The sequence below is a fragment of the Aedes albopictus genome, chromosome 1 (genome assembly GCF_035046485.1).
Source record: "Aedes albopictus strain Foshan chromosome 1, AalbF5, whole genome shotgun sequence".
Classification (NCBI taxonomy): Eukaryota; Metazoa; Arthropoda; class Insecta; order Diptera; family Culicidae; genus Aedes; species Aedes albopictus.
The window spans coordinates 119877491-119902642 of NC_085136.1; the positions used below are offsets into that span (position 1 = coordinate 119877491).

Consider the following 25152-nt stretch of genomic DNA (forward strand, 5'->3'; position numbering starts at 1 on the left):
CATCTAACCTCAGGAGTTCCACAAGATTCCATACTGGACCGGACCCGCAGTTATAGAATGCCATATACGACAAACAGTACAACTTAAAATTCCCTATGAACGTGACCATCGTTTACAGGTTAAACAGGTTAAATATAGCCAGCCGATCAGGCTAAGGCCGGGGTGGTACATAGTCTTCTTCTTCTTCTTGGCGTAACGTCCTCATTGGGACAAAGCCTGCTTCTCAGCTTAGTGTTCTATGAGCACTTCCACAGTTATTAACTGAGAGCTTCCTCTGCCAATGACCATTTTGCATGCGTATATCGTGTGGCAGGCACGAAGATACTCTATGCCCAATGAAGTCAAGGAAATTTCCTTTACGAAAAGATCCTGGACCGACCGGGAATCGAACCCGTCACCCTCAGCATGGTCATGCTGAATACCCGTGCGTTTACCGCCTCGGCTATATGGGCCCTGCTGTACATAGTAGCCGCCTCCATTCTACTCGGTCCATGGCTGTTTGTCTCCAGTTCCGCACTCTGCGTAGGGTCCGCAGATCGTCCTCCACTTGGTCGACCCACCTAGCTCGCTGCGCACCACGTCTTCTTGTACCGGTCGGATGACTCTCGAGAACCATTCTAGTCGGGTTGCTATCCGACATCCTGATGACGTGACCCGCTCACCGTAGCCTCCCGATTTTCGCGGTATGGACGATGGTTGGTTCTCTCAGCAGCTGATGCAGCTCGTGGTTCATTCGCCTTCTCCAAGTCCCGTCTTCCATCTGCACTCCGCCGTAGATGGTACGCAACACCTTCCGTTCGAAAACTCCAAGGGCGCGTTGGTCCTCTGCACGAGGGTCCATGTTTCGTGCCCATAGAGGACGACCGGTCTAATCAGCGTTTTGTAGATGGTTAACTTCGTGTTACGGCGAACTTTATTCGATCGTAGAGTTCTGCGGAGTCCAAAGTAAGAACGATTTCCTGCCACAATGCGCCTCTGAATTTCTCTGCTGGTGTCGTTGTTGGCGGTCACCAGTGAGCCCAAGTACACGAATTCTTCACCCGCCTCGATTTCATCACCGTCGATATGAATTCGGGGTGGCGGGCGCGGTGATTCCTCCCTGGAGTCCTTTGCCATCATGTACTTTGTCTTCGACACATTAATGACTAATCCGATTCGCCTGGCTTCACTCTTTAGTCGGATGTACGTTTCCGCCATCGTCTCAAATTTACGAGCAATAATATCAATATCATCGGCGAAACCAAGCAGCTGAACGGATTTCGTGAAAATCGTCCCACTCGTGTTTATCCCCGCTCTCCTTATTACACCCTCTAAAGCAATGTTGAACAGCAAGCACGAAATACCATCACCTTGCCGTAACCCTCTGCGAGATTCGAAGGGACTCGAGAGTGTCCCTGATACTCGAACTACGCACATCACTCGATCCATCGTCGCCTTGATCAATCGTATCAGTTTATCCGGGAATCCGTATTCGTGCATAATCTACCATAGCTGTTGTTCGAGCCCAGCGGTGTGGGTCGAAAAAGCAGCGGACTGTATGGTCAATATGCGGGGGCAAACACGGCGGAACACTTCGCGACGGGAGGATCACTCTCGCGGAAGGGGATTTGGCAAGGGCCAACTTTTCTAGGGTGGAGAAAACCAGAACACGGAACGGCTGCGCTTACAAAACTACATTTATTCTCTCTTCTTTTACATCACTTTGTAAATGATAATTATTTCACTGCTGCGGCTGCTGCGCGTCCGATCGGTAGGTCGGTAAAAAACTGTCTGATGCAACCGTTGCGGCTGCTGTTGCTTGGAGCTCGGGGAGAACAGCGAACAGACATACGTTCGCAGGTGTCGGTCACGCTGGCGGACGCGTGGCGCTCGCTGATAGGCTGTACGATTTTGGAATGGATTGCTTGCAGTGTTTCTCGCTTCCGTCGTTAGACGGAACATACTCCCCCCGTTGAGGGCACTCAACAGTCCTCATGGACCGCCGTGTCAGGAACACACTCGTTGTCTTCAATGGGTAGCACGGAAATCTTGTTAATGGGGCGACGGAAAGTAGCTCCTCCTGTAAACACGTCGACAGCTCGGACTAAGCCGTCGTCGCCGGGGTAGACCGCTGCTATGCGACCCATCTTCCAAACCAGCGGAGGCTGATTTCGATCGTGGAGCAGAACCACCATTCCCTTCCGGATGTTCGGCACAGTTCGAAGGTTCTTCTTTCTTGGGTGTAACGTGTTCAGGTATTCCCGGCTCCATGCGCGCCAGAAGTGCTCGCGCATGAGCTGGAGGTGCTGCCATCGATTCAAGCGGGTTGCTTGAACGTCTTCTAATGAAGGTTCGGGCAAGGCTGTGAGCGGACGGCCGATCAAATAGTGGGCAGGTGTGATCACCAGCGGGTCCGCAGGATCGTTGGAGATGGTGAACAGTGGGCGGGAGTTCAATACCGCCTCGATTTCGACCAAGACGGTGGTTAGTTCTTCGAACGTTAGCTTGACGTTACCGACGATGCGCTTGAGGTGGGTTTTCGCAGATTTAACCGCGGCCTCCCAGAGGCCGCCGAACTCCGGTGCGTCGGGTGGGATGAAATGCCATTCGATTTCGCGGCTGCGACAGAAATCCTCGATGGTCGCCACGGATTGCTGATCTTGAAACTGACGGAAGAGCTCGTTCATCTCGTTGTGCGCACCTCGAAAATTGGTCGCGTTGTCCGAGTGTAGCTGCTGAATCATTCCTCGTCGTCCGATGAAACGTTTCAGCGACGCCAGGAAGGCATCGGTACTCAGATCGGATACGGCTTCTAGATACACGGCCTTGGTAGTCATGCACACGTAGACGGATACATATGCTTTGATCAACGCTGGACGGCGTGCTCCTTGCTTGATGGTGAACGGGCCGGCGTAATCCACACCGGTGACGGCAAAGGGAGGTGAGGGTACAACTCTGGCGGCGGGCAAATTACCCATTAACTGGCTGGTATTGCTTGGGTTGACTCGAAAGCATGTTACACACTTCCGAGTGATCGATCGAATGGTAGAGCGAGCGTTCAGGAGCCAGTATCGTTGGCGCATGGCATTCATCAGGCCGGTCTGCCCGATATGGAGCAGCTCGACATGCATCTGTTGAACCAACAGACGTATCACCGGATCCCTGTCCGGCAAGATGATGGGGTGCCGACTCTCGAAAGGTAGCTGGGAACGATCCAGACGGCCACCCACTCGCAGGAGACCATCGGAGTAGATCGGACGAAGGTTGGCGAGTCTCTTACAGGGTTCGTTGGCGCTCACTCGCTGAATCTCGTCCGCCAAATGAACGAGTTGGACTACGTGGATAATCGCTTCAGTGGAACGACGCAATTCGCTGACGGTCAAGTGCCGGCTTATTTCGCGTTGGATCCGAGGTCTTTGGCAGTTCCGAATGAACCGCAGAACGTACCCCATGATACGCTGGATGGCCCGAAAACTGCTGAACTTGGAGAAAAAGGGAAATGGTTCGATACTTACAGCCGGGTTGGCTATCACTCCTTCCATTTCGGGTAGCTGATCATCAGGAACGAGCTCGGGCGAGTCGATGTCGTACACCACTCTATGGAGAAAATCTGGCCCATTCCACCAGAGGCTGTTGGTCTTCAGCGTTTCGGGTAGTTGGCCTCGGGACACGATGTCAGCTGGGTTTCGTAGAGATCGAATGTATTCCCATCGGTAGCCATTGGTGCCTTCTTGGATGACAGCTATTCGGTTTCGAACGAACAGCTGTAGCTGGTTGAGCGGCTTTCTTATCCAGGCCAGGACAATCGTACTGTCGCACCACAGCACAACTTCCCGGAACGTCATATCCAGGGCTGGTAGCACCTTCTGCACCAACCGGGAGAGCAGGAGAGCTGCACACAACTCCTTCCGAGGAATGGAAAGGTCATGCAGCGGAGCCAACTTCGATTTACTGGTGAGGAGTCGTAACTTTGCAGAGCCGTCGGCAAAGAGGCTTCGCAGGTAGATACAGGCCCCGTACGCCACGGTTGAGGCATCGGAGAACCCATGCAGCTCGTATGCAATCACTCCGTCGAATGTTACGCATCTTGGAATGTCGATGTGGTGCAAATGTGACAGCGAGGTTTGCAATTCGTGCCACTCTTGCGCCGTGACTTCGTCGACTGGATCGTCCCAGCCGGTCTTCAACTGCCAAAGACGCTGAGCCAGGAGCTTCGCCAACACTATGACCGGCGACACCAGGCCCAGAGGGTCGAAGAACTTGGCGATCTCCGAATACATCTTTCTTTTCGTCACTTGTTGATCAGCTTCAGCTGACGGCTTCGGATGGTTGGCGATGAACAAGGTGTCGGCACCCGGGTCCCAGAGCAGACCGAGCACTTTGATGGCCTCGTTCACTCCTCGTTCTTCCATTGGCAACCTTTTCTCACGGTCTTCTTCGGGAATGTGCTCGAGAAATTCCTCGGAGTTCGAGCACCACTTGTGGATCGGGAACCCTCCATGCTGAAGTAGCTGCTGGAGTTGTCGTTGGGCCTCGATGGCTTCTTCCACCGAGTCTGCACCGGAAAGCACGTCGTCCATATACGTTTCTTCCTTCACGATGCGAGAGGCGATTGGGTAGGCATCGCCGTCTTCTTCCACCAGTTGCACCAAGCACCGTGTGGCTAGGAATGGTGCCGATGCTGTACCGTAGGTAACGGTACACAGCTCCAAGACCCGCAGCGGTTGCGACGGGTGGGGTCTCCAAAAGATCCGCAGGAAACGCCGGTCTTGCATCGCGTGTAGAACTTGGCGGTACATTTTGGAAACATCTCCGGAGAAGGCAATCTTGTACTTCCGGAACCGCAGGACGATGAAATGCAAGTCGTTCTGTACTACGGGTCCTACCTGTAGCACTTCGTTCAGGGACAGCTCGGATGGCGACGACTTGGCGCTGGCATCAAATACAACACGGCATTTCGTGCTCGAGCTTGACGGCCGTAATACCGCGTGGTGCGGCATGTAGTACGATGGCTGGTTTGGAGGGTCTTCGGTTTCACGGACTTCGTGGCAGTGTCCAAGAGCTTCGTACTCCCGGAAAAACTCCACATACTGTGCCTGCAATTCCGGGTTGCGGGCGAGTCGTTTCTCCAGCATCAGGAACCTCTTGAGCGCCAGAGCGCGACAGTCGTCTAGCTGGTCGATATTTTCCTTGAACGGCAGCTGCACGATGAACCGTCCATTCTCGTCTCGCTGATACGTGGAAATAAAGTGGGCTTCGCATGCCAACTCCTCGGTCGAAAGCTTGGGAACATCAGGCACTTCTTCGATTTGCCAGAACTGCTGCATCATTCGCTCGATGTCGTTCACGGAGGCATGACTGGCTTGCAGCGACACGTTGGATACTAGCGGTTCGACGATGACACCAGATACGATCCACCCAAAGTATGTGTCTCGCAGGAGCGGAAGGTTGTCCGCTAGGTTCAGCTGGCTTGGCTTCAAAATGTCGAAGAAAAGTTCTGCGCCGATCAGTAGGTCCACCTTGTCTGGTGTGTGGAAGTCGGGGTCGGCTAGAACCACTCCATCGGGGATCTCCCACTGGGCAACGTCGATTTTGGACGACGGAATCGTGCCCGTCACTCTCGGCGTTACCAGGCACTCGAGGCTGGCCTGGAAGCTAGAAACTCGAGACTTGATCTTCAGGGTTACCTTGTCGCGAGCCAAGGTGCGCAAGGCGTTGATACCAGTAATTGGGACGTTGGCTGGTTGTTTTGGGAGACCAAGGCGATTGGCCAGTTCTTCGGTGACGAAATTTACCTGGGAGCCGCTGTCCAGCAGGACACGGCATGGATGCGGACGGTTCTTTTTGTCAAATGCTTGCACCACTGCGGTAAGCAGCAGTACCGTCTTGGACGACTGGGCGAAGTTCGACGAGCAAGTGGTGGACACGGGCGGGTCCACGGGAGCATTCTTCTGCGCCGACTGCGGTTGAGCCGGGACAGACGGAACCGGCGGTAGGCTTACCACTGACTCCGCGGGAAGGGAAACGTTGGACTTGGAATCTTGGCTGGGTGCTTCATCAGCATAGAGCAGCGTGTGATGCCGGCGTTGGCACTTACGACACGTCTTATCGGAAGGACACTCTCTGGAGCGGTGCCCTTTACGCAGGCAGTTGAAGCATACTCCTGCAGCTCGGACCTTTTCTTGCTTCTGGGAGGGGTTCAGCGTTTCCAATGCTGTGCACTGGACATTTCGATGAGGGCCGCCACAGAGCTCGCAGGCTTGCGATACCGTAGCGGAAACTGCATGGCTCTTCTGGGGTGGATTCTTCGGAAGCGGCTGAAGCTGCTTTGGCTTCTCCTTGGGATTCGCTGGATGGACGGCTGCTTCGCAGTTTTCCAGGATCTGGCACCTGGACTTCAGGAAGTCGATGGTTTGAGAGTACTTGGGAAGCTCTCCTTTCTTCTGGCCACCTTCCCAGGCCTTTCGGGTTGACTTATCCAGCGCGGAGACGATCAGATACACGACGATGTGTTCCGATAGTCCAGTCATGTTCTGGTCGAGGTAACGAAGACTCTCTACATGGCGGGTGGCTTCGTTCAGGAGCGCACGCAGTTCCTTGTGCGTCTCGGAGGTCATCTTCCTGAGGGACAGCAACCCACGGATGTGAGTCTCCACGATGACACGCTGATTCTCGAAGCGGTCGGTCAAAATATCCCAAGCGTAGTCATAGTCACCATCGCTAAGGACCTTCGTATCCAGTACACCAGCTGCCTCGCCGATGAGCGCCTTGTCGAGGTGATAGAGCTTTATGGCGTCACTATCCCCCGAGTTGTCCATGAGATCTTGAAAGATCGCCTTGAACTTGGGCCAGGCGGCGTAGGTCCCATCGAACGTCGGAATCGGCGCCTTCAGTGGTTGTTGCTGGATGATCACTTGAGGCGCTGCTGTACTTACCGGAGGTACTGGAGAACTCGCTGTTTTCGCTGCCAAAATCAGCGCTTCGACAACGTTGGAGGTGGCGTAGTGCATGTCTTCATAATCCGCATACTCCTTTTCTTGCTCTTCCATCGCTTTATCCGGTACCAGCCCCACTATCTGGGTGTGGAGCTGACTGAACTCGGCGTAGGTAGCGGAGAGCCCTTTCGATAGCACGTTCAGCTGCGCCAAGCCAATCTCTTGGTTACTGGCCAGTGTTCGGTTAATCCTCACCAGCTTCATTTTTACTTGGGCACGCTGCCGAACGGCTTTCTCAAACTCCTTCCTTGTTGCGTCATCCATTGCCGTTTCCCACTCAGCAAAGCCGTGGAACGACGGAGTAGAACTAGCAACGGATGCGGATTCTGGAACCACTTCTTGGTGCTGCTGATCAGCACTGTCGTTTTCTTTTTGCTGCGACCGGGTCACCGGCATTTATCACTGTTTATTTCTTCGCGCTCTTCTTACTCGGGATTGCGCGCAGTTGGTCACTTTCGGACGCGTTTCGAGATTGGTTTTGTCGCGACCGCGCACTGCACCAACTTGTGCAAACTTTTCGCAAACGCACTCGAAATCACTCGCGACGATGTTTTCGCAGTTTACTGCACGTAAAAAAATCCGTTCCGATATTCGTGCACGCTCAGTCACGGCAACGGGAACAAACGGGAACTATGCATAGCAACGATAACAACAATAAGAAATGTACACCGTGAACTAGATTTCACGTTTTCTAGAACGCCTATATTGACAGCTGGAACTAGTTCCAGTTCACGGTGTATATTTGCTTGTTCTCATATTTGCGTTTGTTTGTTCACGTTTATCAGAACGGTTTTCTGAGCGTGTGTTTAGTCCAAACTTTTTTCTGCTCGGGCACTCACAGCAGCAGCAATGTTTTCATTTGGTCCACTTTCCACTTTGGTCCAACCAAGCGTAGCTCGTCTCGTGTTCGTCAAACACGCACAATCATGCACAGCGTCTGTTCCACCACGGAGGATGCCGACGACGCGGGCGGTCGACGGCCGATCCAGGCCGGATCGTCACACTTTTATCACTTCAGGGAGGGTACCGACGACGCGGGCGGTCGGCGGCTCGATCCAGGGAGGATCGTCACGGAACACTTTTCCCCTGCGCCACTCGGGCGGCGGCACAGTTGAGGGATTTTCTTTGGGAATTACCACGCGGATGGTGGTGCGATTCAGGCAGAATCGTCTTCACTTTCACTACACTTTTCTTGGCGGATTTGCCACTCGGGCGGCGGCACAATCCAAGGGAATTTCACGGGGTTTTCTTGTGGGATTCACCGCTCGGTCGGCGGTCGAATCCGGGCAAAATCTTCACGGGAAATCACTTCACACACTGATGATCCGGTTCGGAACGGACCAGATGTTCGAGCCCAGCGGTGTGGGTCGAAAAAGCAGCGGACTGTATGGTCAATATGCGGGGGCAAACACGGCGGAACACTTCGCGACGGGAGGATCACTCTCGCGGAAGGGGATTTGGCAAGGGCCAACTTTTCTAGGGTGGAGAAAACCAGAACACGGAACGGCTGCGCTTACAAAACTACATTTATTCTCTCTTCTTTTACATCACTTTGTAAATGATAATTATTTCACTGCTGCGGCTGCTGCGCGTCCGATCGGTAGGTCGGTAAAAAACTGTCTGATGCAACCGTTGCGGCTGCTGTTGCTTGGAGCTCGGGGAGAACAGCGAACAGACATACGTTCGCAGGTGTCGGTCACGCTGGCGGACGCGTGGCGCTCGCTGATAGGCTGTACGATTTTGGAATGGATTGCTTGCAGTGTTCCTCGCTTCCGTCGTTAGACGGAACAGCTGTTCTCGATCGATTGTATCATACGCCGATTTGAAATCGATGAACAAGTGATGTGTGGGCAGGTTGTATTCGCGGCATTTCTGCAACACCTGGCGGATGGCGAACATCTGGTCCGTTGTAGCGCGTTCACCCATAAATCCAGCCTGATATTGCCCTACGAACTCTCTTGCAATCGGTGGTAGTCGGCGGCATAAAATTTGAGAGAGTACCTTGTAGGCAGCGCTCAGTAATGTGATCGCGCGGTAGTTCCTGCAATCCAACTCGTTGCCCTTTTTGTAGATGGGACACACGATACCTTCCATCCATTCCTCCGGTAATACTTCCTCCTCCCAAATCTTGGTAATGACCCAGTGTAGTGCTCTCACCAGTGTTTCTCCACCGTATTTTAGGAACTCGCTAGGTAGTTGATCTGCTCCAGCGGCTTTGTTGTTTTTCAACCGGCCAACCTCCTCCTCAATCTCTTGGAGGTCAGGGGCCGGAAGTCTTTCGTCCTGTGCACATACTGCTAGATCTGTTACCACGCCACCTTCGGTACTTGCAACGTCGCCATTGAGGTGCTCATCGTAATGCTGCCGCCACCTCTCGACCACCTCACGCTCGCTCGTGAGAATATTCCCGTGACTATCTCGGCACATGTCGGCTTGTGGCACAAAGCCTCTGCGCGAGCGGTTCAGCTTCTCGTAGAACTTTCGTGTGTCCTTAGCGCGGTACAGCTCTTCCATCGCTTCGCGATCTCGTTCTTCCTGCTGGCGCTTCTTCATCCGGAAGACTGAGTTCTGCCTGTTCCGCGCCTGTTTGTAACGTGCCTCATTCGCTCTCGTACGGTGTTGCAGCATTCTCGTCCATGCTGCATTCTTCTCGTTTTTCAACTGTTCACATTCGCCGTCGTACCAGTCATTTCTGTGATTCGGAGTCGCGAAGCCTAGTGCTGTAGCCGAGGTACTACCTATGGCGGATCGGATGTCCCTCCAGCCATCTTCAAGTGTAGCTGCGCCAAGCTGCTCTTCCGTTGGTAGGGCCACTGCTAACTGCTACGCGTAGTCTTGAGCCACTTCTACGTTACGAAGTTGCTCGATGTTGAGCTGCGGCGTTCGACTTCGACGCGTGGTGATAAATGTCGAAAGTTTTGAGCTCATGCGCATACAGCGACTAAGTAGTGATCCGAATCTATATTCGCACTGCGGTATGTGCGGACGTTGGTTATATCCGAGAAGAATTTACCGTCGATTAGAACGTGGTCGATTTGGTTTTCTGTTTGATGGTCGGGTGATCTCAAGGTGGCTTTGTGGATATCTTTGCGGGGGAAGAAGGTGCTTCGGACTACCATACCACGGGAGGCTGCAAAGTTTACGCATCGCTGGCCGTTATCATTCGATACGGCGTGTAGGCTGTTTCGCCCGATTACTGGTCTGTACATTTCCTCCCTTCCTACCTGCGCGTCCATGTCGCCGACAACGATTTTCACGTCACGCGGCGAGCAACCATCGTAGGGTTTGCTCTAACTGCGCGTAGAACGCTTCTTTCTCGTCATCGGGTCTCCCTTCGTGTGCAGCGTTTCTTACTCAGCCGCTGGATGCCAGAACAGACGCTGTTTGAGCCGCACCTCCTTGGTGAACAGACGCTCGGATCGTACCTCCTCAATCTAGCTGAAGTCAGAAGGACAACAGTGCCCAGGCTGCACTACCAGCTAAGCACACAACTCTTAACTGGCGGTCTTTGTCATCGCTTGACCCGTGGAAGCATGAGGTAGGAACTTGTGAGGACCAGAGCTATATTGGACGCTCTCCTTATCGACTGACCGTTTTGCAGCCCAGGTTAAATATAGATAAAATAATTAAGCGAATCATATTGCGAATACATCGACAGTTCTCAACAAAAAATTAATCAAAATCACTATAAATACTAATGAAAGAATAATATATTATATTTTGACTTATTTGATGAACTATTACAAGTAACATAATATTCGCATGGTAATTCAAACGTACTACTACTGCCAATCGTGGTCCACCCGTTCCCAGTTATCTATAAACGGCTTATCGATGGTGCTTATCATAACCTCGCCGCAAAGCAGACAGTCCGACACGAGAATGTCCTCGATTTGACTCTTGAGGTGCTCCTTACTGTTGGCTATTCCACTTCCGGTATCCTGCGCTTGATTCTGCGCCGCCGTCAGCTGTTGCTTCAAATGTTCCAAATGATGCAAAAGTTCCGGCTCTGGAAAAGGTATAGTCATAATATTAATCCGCATTACTTAACGAATAGAATAAAAATCTTACTCAATTGTGGCAACAGTTTCGCCTCCAGGCAATCGCCATGGAACTTGTGCCCACAGTGGAAGATGAAGAACGGCTTCATCAGCAGGTACACCCCACAGATGGCACACTGCTCCTGGGCTCCGATGGTAACGGACCGGTTGCGGAATGTTTGCAGCTTGTTGCGAACCTGCTCGGCCGATATGGCCGAATCCTCCATGTCCTTGCGCTGCTCCTGGATCTTGAGGTTGTACTCCTTGAGCGATTCGCATATTGCCTCCTTGAAGTGGTCGATCTTCTGAAAGTCCGAAAAGTACGGCAGTAGGTCTTCGATGCGTAGGAGGTCACATTCCTTGAGTATTTGCAGGGCGTCCTGGACGTGTTCCTGTTTGCCGCGGATTTCCTTCTCAGCTATGATAAGCCACAGCTTTTTGCGCAGGTTCTTGTCGGTCGGCTGGGATGCGGTGTGTTTGGCGAGTTGGATATCGAAGTTTAGGGCTAGTTCTACCGCCGGTATCCACATATCCAATAGGGTCTGTAAGAAGACACAGGCATCTCGGATTTGATGCTTCAAACAAATTCGCAGCGCGTAGTGAGCATCGTAACTAATCATGCTGAGTTCCTTGCCTTGGGTTTCCAAAAAGGTGAGAAGTTTGTCACGGAAGTGTTCGCTGTAGAGCTGGATCAAATAGTTGTGGACAGCAGGTTCTGCGCAATGGCTAGAGTGAATGCAGAATTCAAGATATTTGACTATTTCTGTGATGTGTTTGGGGCTCTCCAAGCATAACAGAGAAGGAATTAGCTTGATAGGATCTAGTCGTTTTCCTTGATTGATTAGCACGCCAATTGTTTCCGTGGGTAGTTCTTCCATGATTATGGGAGCGTACTTGTAGATCAGTTCCTGGCGACTTTGAGCTCGAAGCACCGCCAAAGCATCGTCAAACCTATTTTGATTGATATACTGTTGGATCACACTTTCATAGTCCTGATGGATTGTTGTCAACGCTGCCAGATTGTGACTGTCCCCATGCGACGCCATCAGATCGTAAATGACCGATCGATTCTTCTTCATGCAATCGATCACAATGGCGGTCTGCATGAAGGCATCAAACTCCTTCTGGAGCTTCTTCTCCCGTTCCGCGTTATCTCCTGCGCTCCGCGAAATTTCCACCAAATACAGTTCTACCATCCAGACGATAAGCATCGTAATCTGAGTCTTCTCCTGCGACTTCAACTTGGCCAAACGATTCTTCAGATACAGCATCAGGGCATCGTTTTCGCTACGCTGTAGAAACTTTAGGCAAACGTCCTCGAAGCTTAGCTGCGTGTCCGAGTAGATTCGAGCCGCTTCCAAGTATTCCCCGACGTCAAAGTAGGATTGAGCCTGCTTAACCAGAACAATATCCCGATGGGCAGGGTTATCGTTGCAGTACTGTAGCGCCAGATCGAACTTCTGTCTATCGGCATAGAGACGCCATGCGTTGCGTTGTTCGTTGTTGATCTGGAAGAGATAGGAGATACAACATGTGTTATCAACTTCAATGCGGCACAGGGCAGAAGCGACGCTACACTTACCTTATATCGGAAAATCATCTTATTACTATACACGTACGTAACGTTTGAGCGCACATCCTTCACCACGTTGCACAGTTTGCCGTACTGCTCGACGAAGTACTCCTCGTAGACGACCTGATAGTTCAGCAGCGAAATGGCCGTCACGTGGTCCACGTACAGCAAAATCGCATGGAAATCCGTCAGCACAAACGACAGCGGAGTGTTCAGCTTCGGAGTCACCTTGTAGGAAGCCTCCGGCTGCTGCTGCTGCTGAGCAATGTCATCCTGCGCAGGGTACGAAATCAGCTCCTCCGGGACGAACTCCAAGATGTTCGTTTTGGGGTTTATCTCCTGAAAGTTGACTCCGTCCTCGGTCAGGCAACCGAAGCTCTTCGGGAAATCCTCCTCGTGGTTGAACGCCAACTTGGAGTAGTTCAGTTGACTTCTCACGATCTGAAAGTTGGACACGCAATCCTCGGGAATGTTCAAATAAGGCTCGAACACCTTCTGCAGCTGACCGGGCGCCATTTTTGAATCCGACGGTGAGAGCGTATCGTGAAATTTGTATATTCTCTCCAACGTTAGCACCAGGATCATGCAGTGGGTGTCCTTCTGTGCCCGTCGCATGTGAAACTCGATTCCCGTTATTGGATTTGGTTTGCCATCGGTGCGCCTCATGTCGAACACTTGTCGGATGTTCTGCTGAACTAGCTTATCACCACCGTCTATACCGATGTCGGCTTCCCAGATGATTCCCTTGCTCGTACCCAGCAAAATGGGACCCGTCATCATATCCGAATTGTTCAGATAGTTGAATCCTATGGCCGTTATTTCCTGATCCTTCAACTGAAACAAAGAAGATTGATTATTATTTCGAATTTCTCCTTGGATGTTGGATTTATGAGTTTTCCTTAAGTCCAACATGATCGCCTTGACTTAAATTAACTTTATAACTGTAGACTACTGTAAATGTTAGCTGCCTCTATTCTCTTTTCAATGGCATTGTGTTTCCATGGAATCATTAATAAAACTTACATACATTTAAGATAAGACATAATCGGTCACGCTCAATGCTCGCCAGATCACGCTCCACCTGGTCCGCCCATCATGCTCTCTGTACTGCATGTCTTCTTGCAACATGCCCTGCCCTCCGTATCCTTCCGGCTTTGGCCACCTTCTGGATTTGTTGGGTTTGCCGTAGAGTGCAGCGAGCTCGTGGTTCATCCTCCGAGTCCTTGCAGGTCCTCCTCGAGCATGGTCCATGTCTCGTGTCCGTAGAGGACCACCGGTCTTATTAGCGTTTTGTACATGGTACATTTGGTGCGTGGGTGAATCTTTTTCGACCGCAGTTTCTTCTGGAGCCCGTAGTAGGCCCGACTTCCGCTGATGATGCGCCTCCGAATTTCCAGGCTCACGTTGTTGTCAGCCGTCAGTAAGGATCCGAGGTAGACGAATTCCTCCACCACCTCGAAAATATCCCCGTCTATCGTAACATTACTACCCAGACGGATCCGGTCGTTTTCGGTTCCGCCTACCAGCATGTACTTTGTTTTTGAGGCATTCACCACCAGTTCGACCTTTGCTGCTTCGCGTTTCAGGCGGGTGTACAGCTCTGCCACCGTTCCAAATGTTCTGGCAATAATGGCCATGTCGTCCGCAAAGCACACAAATTGTCCGGTACCGTAAAACAACTTTTGCGGATAACTTTAGTGACAATTGAAATATTGCCAAAACTATTTCTGTAAAATCAATACCCATTGGATCTCTATAAAACCATGTGAGAGAATTTTGTTCAACAAATTTAAACTTTTAGTTAAATTACTTCAAAAATCATAAAGTTGGAGATGCCACTTTGAGGCGAAATTGATCAGTATACAATTAAGCATCGGTTAAAAAGAAACAATTTTGCTCTTCTCAACCGGAATAATGCGTCAAAACTCTTACAACTAGTGAATTTGACACTTAAAACGCAAAATTAAATTTTGAAATTCCCACCTTAACGCCTGAAGGTAGGCAATTTCCTTTGAAATAAGTGATTTCTGTTACAATAAATTAACTTTTCGTCAAAAAAGAAGTTTTTTTAGCTTATTCATATTCAGAATAGCTTCATAACTTTCCAACCAAGGCCCCACAAAAATGTTAAAACAAAAAAAAATACGGGAAGTCCTAGTGGCAATCGATTGTTTAGAAGCAATGATTTCAGCTAAGTGAGAAATACATTGAAAATTCCCAAAAAAATAAGGCAAAACTGACTTTTTTCTGAAAAAATAAAAGTCTAAACTCATCTCTAGACATTTATGGACTTGATGAGGTAAGAAGTTTGAGATTATTGCGACGCTTAGAAGTTCCTGGTATGCAATTACAATGTAGTACCCAAATGATCAATTTCACCCCGCTGATCAATTTGACCCCGGTTTACGGTAGCTGTTCGGTTTCCCAGATCTTGACTACTAACTGGTGCAGACAGGTGGCCAACTTTTCCGGGCCCATCTTGATGAGTTCTGCTGCGATACCGTCCTTACCAGCCAGTCGTTTTGTTGTTTTTGAGCTGGTGGATGGCATCCTTAACTTCCCTCAGCGTGGGAGTTGGTTCGTTCCCGTCCTCTGCTGCACCAACATAGTCATTTCCTCCGCTGCCTTGGTCCTCCGTGCCTACATTCTCTTCGCCATTCAGGTGCTCGTCGAAGTGCCGCTTCCACCTTTCGATCACCTCACGTTTGTCCGTCAGGAGGCTCCCGTCCTTATCCCTACAGACTTCGGCTTGCGGCACGTAGCCTTTGCGGGATGCGTTGAGCTTCAGGTAGAACTAACGTAATTAAATTAATTAATTATCGATTTTTGCGGCTTAACCAGCCGAATGGAAGTTTTACTTTATTTCAAAAGCTAGACTTTACATATACTGGCGTGAGTGAGAAATGGACAAATTGAGGTGAAATTTGCGAAAAAGTTACTCGTCCTCTCGGTGAGACTCGAACTCACGACTCCTACTCACTAGACAGGCGCGTTGCCGCTACACCACGAGAAGACTCGAAGACGTAGCTGCTAACCTGAATTCAAGTTCAACACAAAATTCCGAGGTTATCTTTTCCACAGATTGCACCCCTTTCGGATGGAATGAGATGTACATCCACACTACGCATATATTGTATATGTAAAGCCTAGGCGAGAGCGTATTGTTTTTTGTGTGTTGGAAGTCCACACACGGCAACGCGCCTGTCTAGTGAGTAGGAGTCGTGAGTTCGAGTCTCACCGAGAGGACGAGTAACTTTTTCGCAAATTTCACCTCAATTTGTCCATTTCTCACTCACGCCAGTATATGTAAAGTCTAGCTTTTGGAATAAAGTAGAACTAACGTGTTTCTTGTGAACGGCACAGCAGTTCCATTTCCTCGCACTCCGCTTCTTCCAGGTGGCGCTTTTTCTCCCGGAAGAGACGAGTCTGCTGCTTCCGCTTCTGTCTGTATCTCTCCACATTCTGTCGGGTTCCATGCTGCTGCATTACCGCCCGCGCTGCATCCTTCTCCTCCAGAACCGCTCTGCACTCCTCGTCGAACCAATCGTTTCGTCGACTCCGTTCTACGTACCCGATAGTGCTCTCGGCTGCGTTGTTGATGGCTGCTTTGACTGAACTCCAGCAGTCCTCTAGATGGGCCATATCGAGCACACCCTCGTCAGGCAACGCTGCCCCGAGATTCTGCGCGTATGCGGGGTGGCCACCGGTACTGTACATTGTTAAACCATCACCAGGTAGTGATCAGAGTCGATATTAGCGCCACGATAGGTCCTGACGTCGATAATGTCGGAGAAGTGCCGTCCATCAATCAGAACGTGGTCGATTTGCGATTCCGTTTGTTGTGGTGATCTCCAGGTGTAACGATACGGGAGGCTGTGCTGGAAGAAGGTGCTACATATGGCCATATTTTTTGAGGCGGCGAAATCTATCAGTCATGGACCGTTTTCGTTCGTCAACTGGTAGGCGCTGACTTTCCCCAATCGTCGGCTTGTATATTCATATGTTCATAGCATTGCAAAAATTCGTTTCCCTTCCTTCCAACTTCCACAGCATAGTGTATATAACGCCTACAAGTTATGCAACCAAAGCGTGCTGTGCCGCTTGACCTTCTTCACCACACAATCTATCACGAACACTATAAATAACCCCTATCCATGGATCACATCACCGACCCAACGGTTACTTCCAGATCTCCCATCCTTTCCGTCTAACAAAATCCCCAGTCCGTGCTGGTTGTGGGGATGCAGAGGTGCTCTCGGTCTTTAGTAGCAACAACCAGTACACTCTAACATTCCTTTCCCTTCCCAACTGACTATAAGGACGTGGCCGGCGCCGTTATTGATCAAAAATGTATGAGCTCCTTAAATTGCACTTTGAGAATAAGTTGAGTGTCCCAGCCCTTATTCATTTGGATCTCAGTGCAATTGGTACCAGCTCAGATCAATCACGGAGGAGCAACCATTGACATGTATAGTCAGATTTGAACGTGATCGATTGATCGTTGATCGTGATCGTCGGCTTGAATTCCTCCTCCCGGCCTACCTGAGCGTTTAGGTCTCCTACGATGATCTTGACATTCTTGACGTCGTATCTTGGGCAGCTATCGTACTCGCGTTCGAGCTGCGCGTAAAATGCGTCCTTGTCATCATCAATGCTTCCGGAGTGAAGGCTGTGATGTGCACGTTTATTATACTGGTGTTGAAGAATCGGCCCTTATCCTCAATCCAGCATATTCTTTCGTCGATCGACCACCAACCGATCACGCGCAGTGACGCTGGTAGATGGTATTTATGATCGCCTCTAAACGTTCGCACCATTGCACTGGGAAAAAAATCTTCATTCCTTCTATGTGTCCGGGACATGGATTTTTGCAATGGGGGTAAACAAATGTTTTCCATAAGTGCGACTCATACTTTTGATGAGGCACCATACAGCAGCGACTCATACAATTTAGAGCACATACTATTCATGTGTTAATTTGCCTGCGTAATCGGGTATTGGTTGCATATACTTTGGATGTGGTTTGGCACATGGATATTTGCCATTAAGTATGAGGCAATTTTCCTGAGTGTGATCCTGTCCAACACACCTCCTGCAGCGCTACCTACGATGCCCAACCCGCGGTGAAGTCGGTGACTTCTGCAGGATTTTTTTCCAAGGACTACGGAATTACTCCAAAGAAATCACTCAGTGATTCCTCAAATCGACTCAGCACTGTACTGTGTGACACAGTTTGGTTGTCTGTGCAATACACAATTTGTTGATGACCTTAGCTCCACAGACCAATGAATGGTAAAGTATTGTAACAATGCTATATTGACCCTTTGGAACCGGAGGATTCACACATTCAATAAAACTATACTGTCTTAGACAAAGTTGTTGCAAATTGAATCCTCTGTTAAGGAAAAACCGGAATACTAGTATTTGAGAATTTACTGACAACCTAGAACATCCTGTACACCATGATGTTTGGAGAAACGAAATAATTGGCATACCATAAGGTGTTTTATATTCTGAGATGTTCTGGGTGTTCCAAATTGTCCTGTAGTTAAGTCCTTCAAATCTAGAAAAATAATTTTATATGCTTTCGCCATAAATAATAGCATTGCATTATCTACTGGGAACGGTAAAGCTCTTGAAATCCACATTGTCATTTATAGACACTATAGGGATATTCCAGGTCAGCCAAACTATTTTGAATTTCAGAACTTCAGGTCTACATTCTCAACAATAGCCATACCTGTTATACTGAGTAACGTTGCATAATCAACCACGGTTACTCCCTGGCCAAGATCACAGGGTTCGACGGTATTAAAGTGAAGGATGTTAATTGTAATTCTTGTAATGAAAATATCACCTTTAACAATTTAATGCGCCTCCAACGGTTCATTGCGAACCGGCTGCTACAGATGGAGTATAGCTGATTTATCAGAAATGCTCGATAAACAGGAGGAACCTGCTGGGGCCTAGTAGTTTCTATACCCAGAAAACAGTTCCGGTCGATTGAGTCTGGGAAGGTTTCGAGAGTCGTTGTGAATCATAATGCAAATTTTTGTGTTTTGTGACGAGTCTCGGAATCTTTTTTGAGTCGGCAGACTTTGAACTGTTTCCTGGGCTTCCCACTATTCGGTTAACTTTAACAAATACACTATACAAAACAAATTTAATTCAAATATGAAAAATAGTAGTATCTCGCGTATTCAATTTGCTAATACATAGTTCTCAACATTTGATGTGCTTTCTTGATTCAATTTTCTCTATAATAACTCTATAAAAAAAACTAAGAAACTAATAGTGGGAAGTGCAGCATTTAACAGTGCTTGCTTATAGATTCGAAGCTAACGTGTGATCAAGACAAAATCGACAGAAGCTGACTACTTCGACTTTGACTAACGTAGACTATTTTTGACAAATTAGACATTTTTATATTTTTCGACTGAGTGTATGAAAGGTTTTCTTTAATATGGACTTATTTGAACCGATGATGCTCATAGTGCTAGGGATGTGGACGAAAGACAACTTTCAAAGATAATAAAAACAGTACTAAAATGAGGATCAACGAAAATAGACATAACAAACACATCGACTATCTAACAAATCATAGGCACACCAAAGATTACTGAACTATAGGGCACAGCATAAATATGAACAATGACATTCTTTAAACCTTGACATGACAAAAAAAAACAAATACAAAATCGACCATATGACAAAACCGAAACTTTCACACACCTTCTACCGTAACCTTCTGAGTCAGTACGCAACAGTATCTTACTGGACGACATGTTCCGTGCACGGCTGGTGAACTGCTTCTGAAGGATTACGTTCTCTATCCTATCCAAAGGCCTAGTGAACTGTCGTTGTCCGCGCAAACGCGAGACGCTTGTGCGCACAGTGATGGGAGAGGTTTCTACGTCCGTCGGCGTGCCGCTAGGAACCTTTCCAAAAAAAAAAATTATCAACCGCGGTTACTGAACCAATCCACTAAGGGGATTCAGGTGGCCAAAAATCGAAAATTGACTTTAAAATAAATCTATACATATAAAAATGAGTTCAAATTTCCTTTGAGGCAACAAAACTCACGAACGGGTGAACCGATCAGCATGACAATTGCACGGTTCGATTTGTATTCATGGTGGCTGTGTTTATAAGTAGTAAAAGTTGAGAAAATTATCTAAAAAAGTAAGAAAATTGATAAAAACCTGATTTTTATGTACTGGGAAGAAAATCAACACGATCCAATTAAAACTGATCTAGAGTGCCGTGCTGCTATGAACCCAACAGTTGTCAAATCACCACAGCTTGGCAAGACAAAGTTTGCCGGGACAGCTAGTTGACCATAAAATAAAGAAGGGTGTGATTAGGGGAAATGGTTCATTCGGGGAAAAGTACCATTCTGGGAAACGACATTCGGGGAATCGACATTCGGGGAAAAACAGCACAACCAAATCTACAACTAGGTCAGCCAAACTATCTTGGAGTTCAGAATAGACTGAATATTCGACAACGGACAACACATAGAGCCCCACTGGCCCACAATGGAGAAATTTACGAAAAGTTTTCCCCGATTGGAATGAAACCCACACTCTGAGGCTTGCGAGACACCAAGATTCGAGTCATGCCAAGATAATTTTGAGATATTCCAGATCAACCAAACTGCTTCGGAGACCATAGCTTCAGGTCTACACTTGTGATAATAGCTTTTGCCACTACGTTAAGTAGTGTTACATAATCCACTGTATGTACCAAAGTAATTCGAGGAACAATAAATGATGCTATATATTTTTTGGATAATGTGGGCCATCCTTACTGTTATAGATAAAAACAACCACTAACATGAAGTGATATTGTTTTAGATAGTTACGTTACACAACCAAATAGGATCCATAAACCTCTTAACTCTCAAGGGTCACGTCATGATAATTTTGTTATAATTTAGGTCATCTAATCTTTCATGAGGTCATAACTTTAAAGTATAATTATATCTGCACTTGCAATACTAGCATGCTACACTGAATAATAGTAGTTTACGCAACAAGGTGCAGAATGACGATTTTTACAGCACGAGTCGTACATTTATCCAACGAGGCTTGCCGAGTTGGATAATTACGACGAGTGCTGTAAAAATCGAGTTCTGCACCGAGTTGCGTACAACGTTTTTTGCAAGTTCATAAATTACCGCTTGAACAAAATTTTTCATCAAACTGCATACTGATGCTCATAGCCATGTTTAAGAAAATCTGATCATAGCAGGTTATACTGTGCAGTTGCCACAATTTTTCAAAACTGCATCCAGAAAGCATCAAGAAGTTGATCAAAACTGAAAACAGTGCTGTAATGGTTCATTACGCAACGCAAATCAGTGCTGTAATGAATCATTACAGCACTGTTAATTTGGTGTAGGAAAGTAGGCCTTTTCCTGTCAGATTTGCATGAGGTAAAACGGCCTATTGCGATGAGAAATTGCAAAATAGTAGTTTACGCAACAAGGTGCAGAATGAAGATTTTTACAGCACGAGTTCTACACTTATCCAACGAGGCTTAAGTTCTGCACCGAGATGCGTACAACGTTTTTTGCAATTTCATAAATTACCACTTGAGGATAGTTTTTAACAAAACTTTTACATCAAACTGCACACTAGACCTGTTCACTTTGAAACTTTTTTCTCCGATTCTCCGTGACACATCAAATTATCAATCCACATGTAAAACCAAGTCTTCAGTCCAAAATTGAGCCAAATTGATGAAGATTTAAAGGTGTATCAAATCGATTTTGTGTTTTTTTTAGCCGTTTTCACAGACATTTACTCAGAAATTCACAAAATTGCTCCGAAAAGATGCCGGAGATACCGTTAAGATATAGTTAGAACAATACTCTACAACTTTGCCGAAGACACTACGGTGTTTAAATTGCGTATTTTGAAGTTATTCAACAATTTTCGTTAAAAAATCACGAAAAAACACGATATTTTTACGATTTTACATATAAAGGTCATGTAATTGACTAAATTAATTAGCTATTACTCCTTTGTGTAACCAACATTTCGTCCATACATCGTTTTTGAGTAGGAATTCGTTTTCATTGACTAATTATCAAAAGTATGTCACGTTGATACTAAAAATCGCACAGAGTTACCAGCACAAATTAAAACAAAGTTACCCATGATTAAGACGTCATGCCATCGTATTCTAATGTCTTTTGATTTAAGTATCAGAAATGGTGCGGATGGTAAGGCTCAAGCTTGCGGATCAGAAGGTCCCAGGTTCAAGCTCAAATACATGATAAACTTTTTTTTTCTTTGTTTGTAGCAGTTAGGATGATGAATCTGCCATGACTTACACGCAATCTCCCAAAGAATAATGATCGGGAGCTGCCAATTTAGCCCATTCCAGGACTAGCTAGATATTTAGTTTATTCTTGTTGACAATAAATCGTGTCGACGATATCAGCTGGGCGAAATATTGAGCATCTGTTTGATAATGATCAATTTTGCTAAAACAATTCAATACGATGATGGAACTGCTTCTGGATGCAACATTTTACAGACAACTGTGGGTGGAGCTTACTTCTTATCTATCTACCCACAAATTAGCACAACTATACGATGAAGGGAAACTTCATTCTTACTATGCACTCTACGGTTCCGAAACAATGCTATGATGCCAAATTGCAATGAGATGCAGTGCGTAGTTTCATCAACTTATAGCAGGATCGAGACGCAAAAAAAATCTATTCCAGGACTCGAACCTTGAATCTTCGAATCCACAATCTCATGCTCAACCAACTGCACCAAATTTAAACTGATGCAGATGAGACAAAGAAGTGTAATGACGTTTAAATCATGGGTAACTTTGTTTTATTTTATGCTGGCAACTCTGTACAATTTTTAGTATCAACGTGACGAACTTTTGATAATTAGTCAATGAAAACGAATTTCTACACTAAAATGATGTATGGACGAAATGTTCGTAACACATAGGAGCAATAGCTCATAAAATTAGTCACCTAAAACAATGTAAAATTACATGACTTTTACATGAAAAATCGTAAAAATATTGTATTTTTTGGTGATTTTTTAACGAAAATTGTTGAATAACTTTGAAATACGCAATTTAAACACCGTAGTGTCTTCGGCAAAGTTGTTGAGATTGTTCTAACTATATTTTAACGGTATTTTCGGTACCTTTTTGGTGCAATTTTCTGGATATTGAAGTACATTTTCGTGTAAATGCTCGAAAAAACACAAAATCGATTTGATACACCTCTAAACTTTTATCAATTTGGCTCAATTTTGGGCTGAAGCCTTGTTTTTGCATGTGGATTGATAATTTGATGTGACACGGGTAGGTCAAAAAAAAGTGAACAGGTCTACTGCACACTGATGTTCATAGCCATGTTTAAGAAAGTCTGATCATAGCAGGTTATACTGTGCAGTTGTCACAATTTTTTAAACCTGTGTCCAGAAAGCATGAAGAAGTTGATCAAAACTGAAAACAGTGCTGTAATGGTTCACTACGCAACGCAAATCAGTGCTGTAATGAACCATTACGCAGCGTGAGGTAAAACAGCCTATTACGATGAGAAATTGCAAAATAGTAGTTTACGCAACAAGGTGCAGAATGACGATTTTTACAGCACGAGTCGTACATTTATCCAACGAGGCTTGCCGAGTTGGATAATCACGACGAGTGCTGGAAAAATCAAGTTCTGCACCGAGTTGCGTACAACGTTTTTTGCAATTTCTCAAATTACCCTTGAGGATAGTTTTGAACAAAACTTTTTCATCAAACTGCACACGTATGTTCATAGCCATGTTTAAGAAAATCTGATCATAACAGGTTATACTGTGCAGTTGTCACAATTTTTCAAAACTGCGTCCAGAAAGCATCAAGAAGTTGACTAAAACTGAAAACAGTGCAGTAATGGTTCATTACGCAACGCAAATCAGTGCTGTAATGAACCATTACAGCATTGTTAATTTGGTGTGGGAAAGTAGGCCTTTTCCTGTCAGATTTGCGTGAGGTAAAACAGCCTATTACGATGAGGAATTGCAAAAAAGTCATATTCGTTAATTTTCCATTAAGAATAAATGGTGTATAATACAAATTGGCATTTTTCAAATGTTCTGTAGATAAGAGCTGAACACCCGACATGTAATAAATTGCTGGTTTCAGGGTATAGGTATTGAGTAGTTGTTTTGAAAAGTAACATGGTTTTGCATAGAAAACTTATTTATTCGAGTTGCTGGAAAAATCATTTAGGGAGTAAGTTTGGAGCAGGAATAAACGCAATGTAATCAGTTCGAGAACCCTACAAATGTTAATTTGAATAACTTAGCATCACATCATTTTATGCAAAATTCTTTGTAAAGTTTTGGTAATAATTGTAAAATTTATGCAGACTGTGGCCAACATGGGTCTATCATTTTCACTCACCTTTGGAATAAACTTTGGCTTGAAGCTGTTTCGCTGCAGATAGAGGACTTCGTGCGTCAGTCCCGGTGTTTTCGGCGACAGCGTAATGAACAGATGGGCCCCCAGTGGATCCAGGAACAGGTTGCACGACTTAAATCCCCCAACATACTTTTCGATCGGGACCTCGGTAAACTTATCCGGCTGTTTGATATTCATCCGGAGGATCGTCAGATTGGTCATCAGTATGATGATCCAATCGTTCTGCACCGAGAGGAACAGAATCCCAGCCGGCAGATTCAGATTCATTTTTTGCTTCGAAAAAATGGGAGGCTCCTTCTTGATGCGGACGCTCACGTATCCCGACGATTGGGGCCGATTCGATGGATCCGGTTCATTGGTGTTTTCGCGGATCAACGCCGACGAATACTGATCGAACATGGAAGCCATTTTGGCCTGGTTTTCTGCAGATTTTTGCACTGTATGAACTAAAATTAATAATTAACACTTTTGAAGCTTTCCCATTTCTCTGGACTGCTGAAATCGATAACAAAACTTGGAAAATGAATCACTTTATTCTAAATTGTTTTTGTTTGTGATAAGATTGTCAAACTGCAGTTACTAGAGAGACAAGATTAGAGAAGAGAAACTTGCAAGCTTTGTGTTAAGCTAGTATGACACTCTTTGACCAATGCCAAATATTTGACCACTTTTGACAGTTAAATTTTGACCAAGGTGTACATGGCAAACAAAAATATTTGTCACTCTCGAAAAACGAATAGGGACAAACAGAGCCAAACAACCTGCCAAAATTTATCTGTCAAAAGTGGTCAAATATTTGGCGTCTGGGCAAAGAGTGTAATAGCACCCTTAGAATGAAACAACTGAAATTACAGGGTGAACATATGAGCAGAAGCCTGAAATAATGAAAAGAAAAACACATACTTTTGTCCGCATTCAGCCACAATGTCAGTCAATGTCAGAGGTCACTCAGTTCCTCATGATATGGTTCTTCGATGGGCAAGAACACAACTTTAGGTGAGTTTGTTCCATATTATTTTTAAAAATACCAGTATGTATATGATATATGGAACTGAACAATGTTTCTATTTATTTCCTCAACAATTATTTCTGATTATTTCAATTTCTCGGC

General features: G+C 46.6%; 2 protein-coding genes across 2 annotated transcripts; both read right to left on the reverse strand.

Moving 5' to 3' along the window:
* Positions 1-1961: 1961 nt before the first annotated feature.
* Positions 1962-7370, reverse strand: LOC134289195 (uncharacterized). Its single transcript, XM_062855102.1, has one exon. It carries the CDS (start codon positions 7368-7370, stop codon positions 1962-1964), a length of 5409 nt encoding a protein of 1802 aa, XP_062711086.1.
* A 3299-nt stretch (positions 7371-10669) lies between these two features.
* Positions 10670-24601, reverse strand: LOC109402237 (vacuolar protein sorting-associated protein 18 homolog). The gene is made up of 4 exons (XM_019674877.3): positions 24024-24601; positions 12597-13421; positions 11046-12522; positions 10670-10983 (listed from the first exon to the last, which is right to left on the reverse strand). The coding sequence occupies exons 1-4, from the start codon at positions 24447-24449 to the stop codon at positions 10757-10759; spliced, it is 2955 nt and encodes a 984-aa protein (XP_019530422.3). The 5' UTR covers positions 24450-24601; the 3' UTR covers positions 10670-10756.
* Positions 24602-25152: the final 551 nt, after the last annotated feature.

Bases quoted from the DNA above. Each gene is read 5' to 3' on its own strand.
- LOC134289195 (XM_062855102.1), bottom strand. From the start codon at position 7,370: ATGCCGGTGACCCGGTCGCAGCAAAAAGAAAACGACAGTGCTGATCAG.
- LOC109402237 (XM_019674877.3), bottom strand. From the start codon at position 24,449: ATGGCTTCCATGTTCGATCAGTATTCGTCGGCGTTGATCCGCGAAAAC. The intron at 12,523-12,596 runs GTAAGTGTAGCG...TATCTCTTCCAG, and splicing joins AGATGATTTTCCGATATAAG to ATCAACAACGAACAACGCAA. The intron at 10,984-11,045 runs GTAAGATTTTTA...TACCTTTTCCAG, and splicing joins GAAACTGTTGCCACAATTGA to AGCCGGAACTTTTGCATCAT.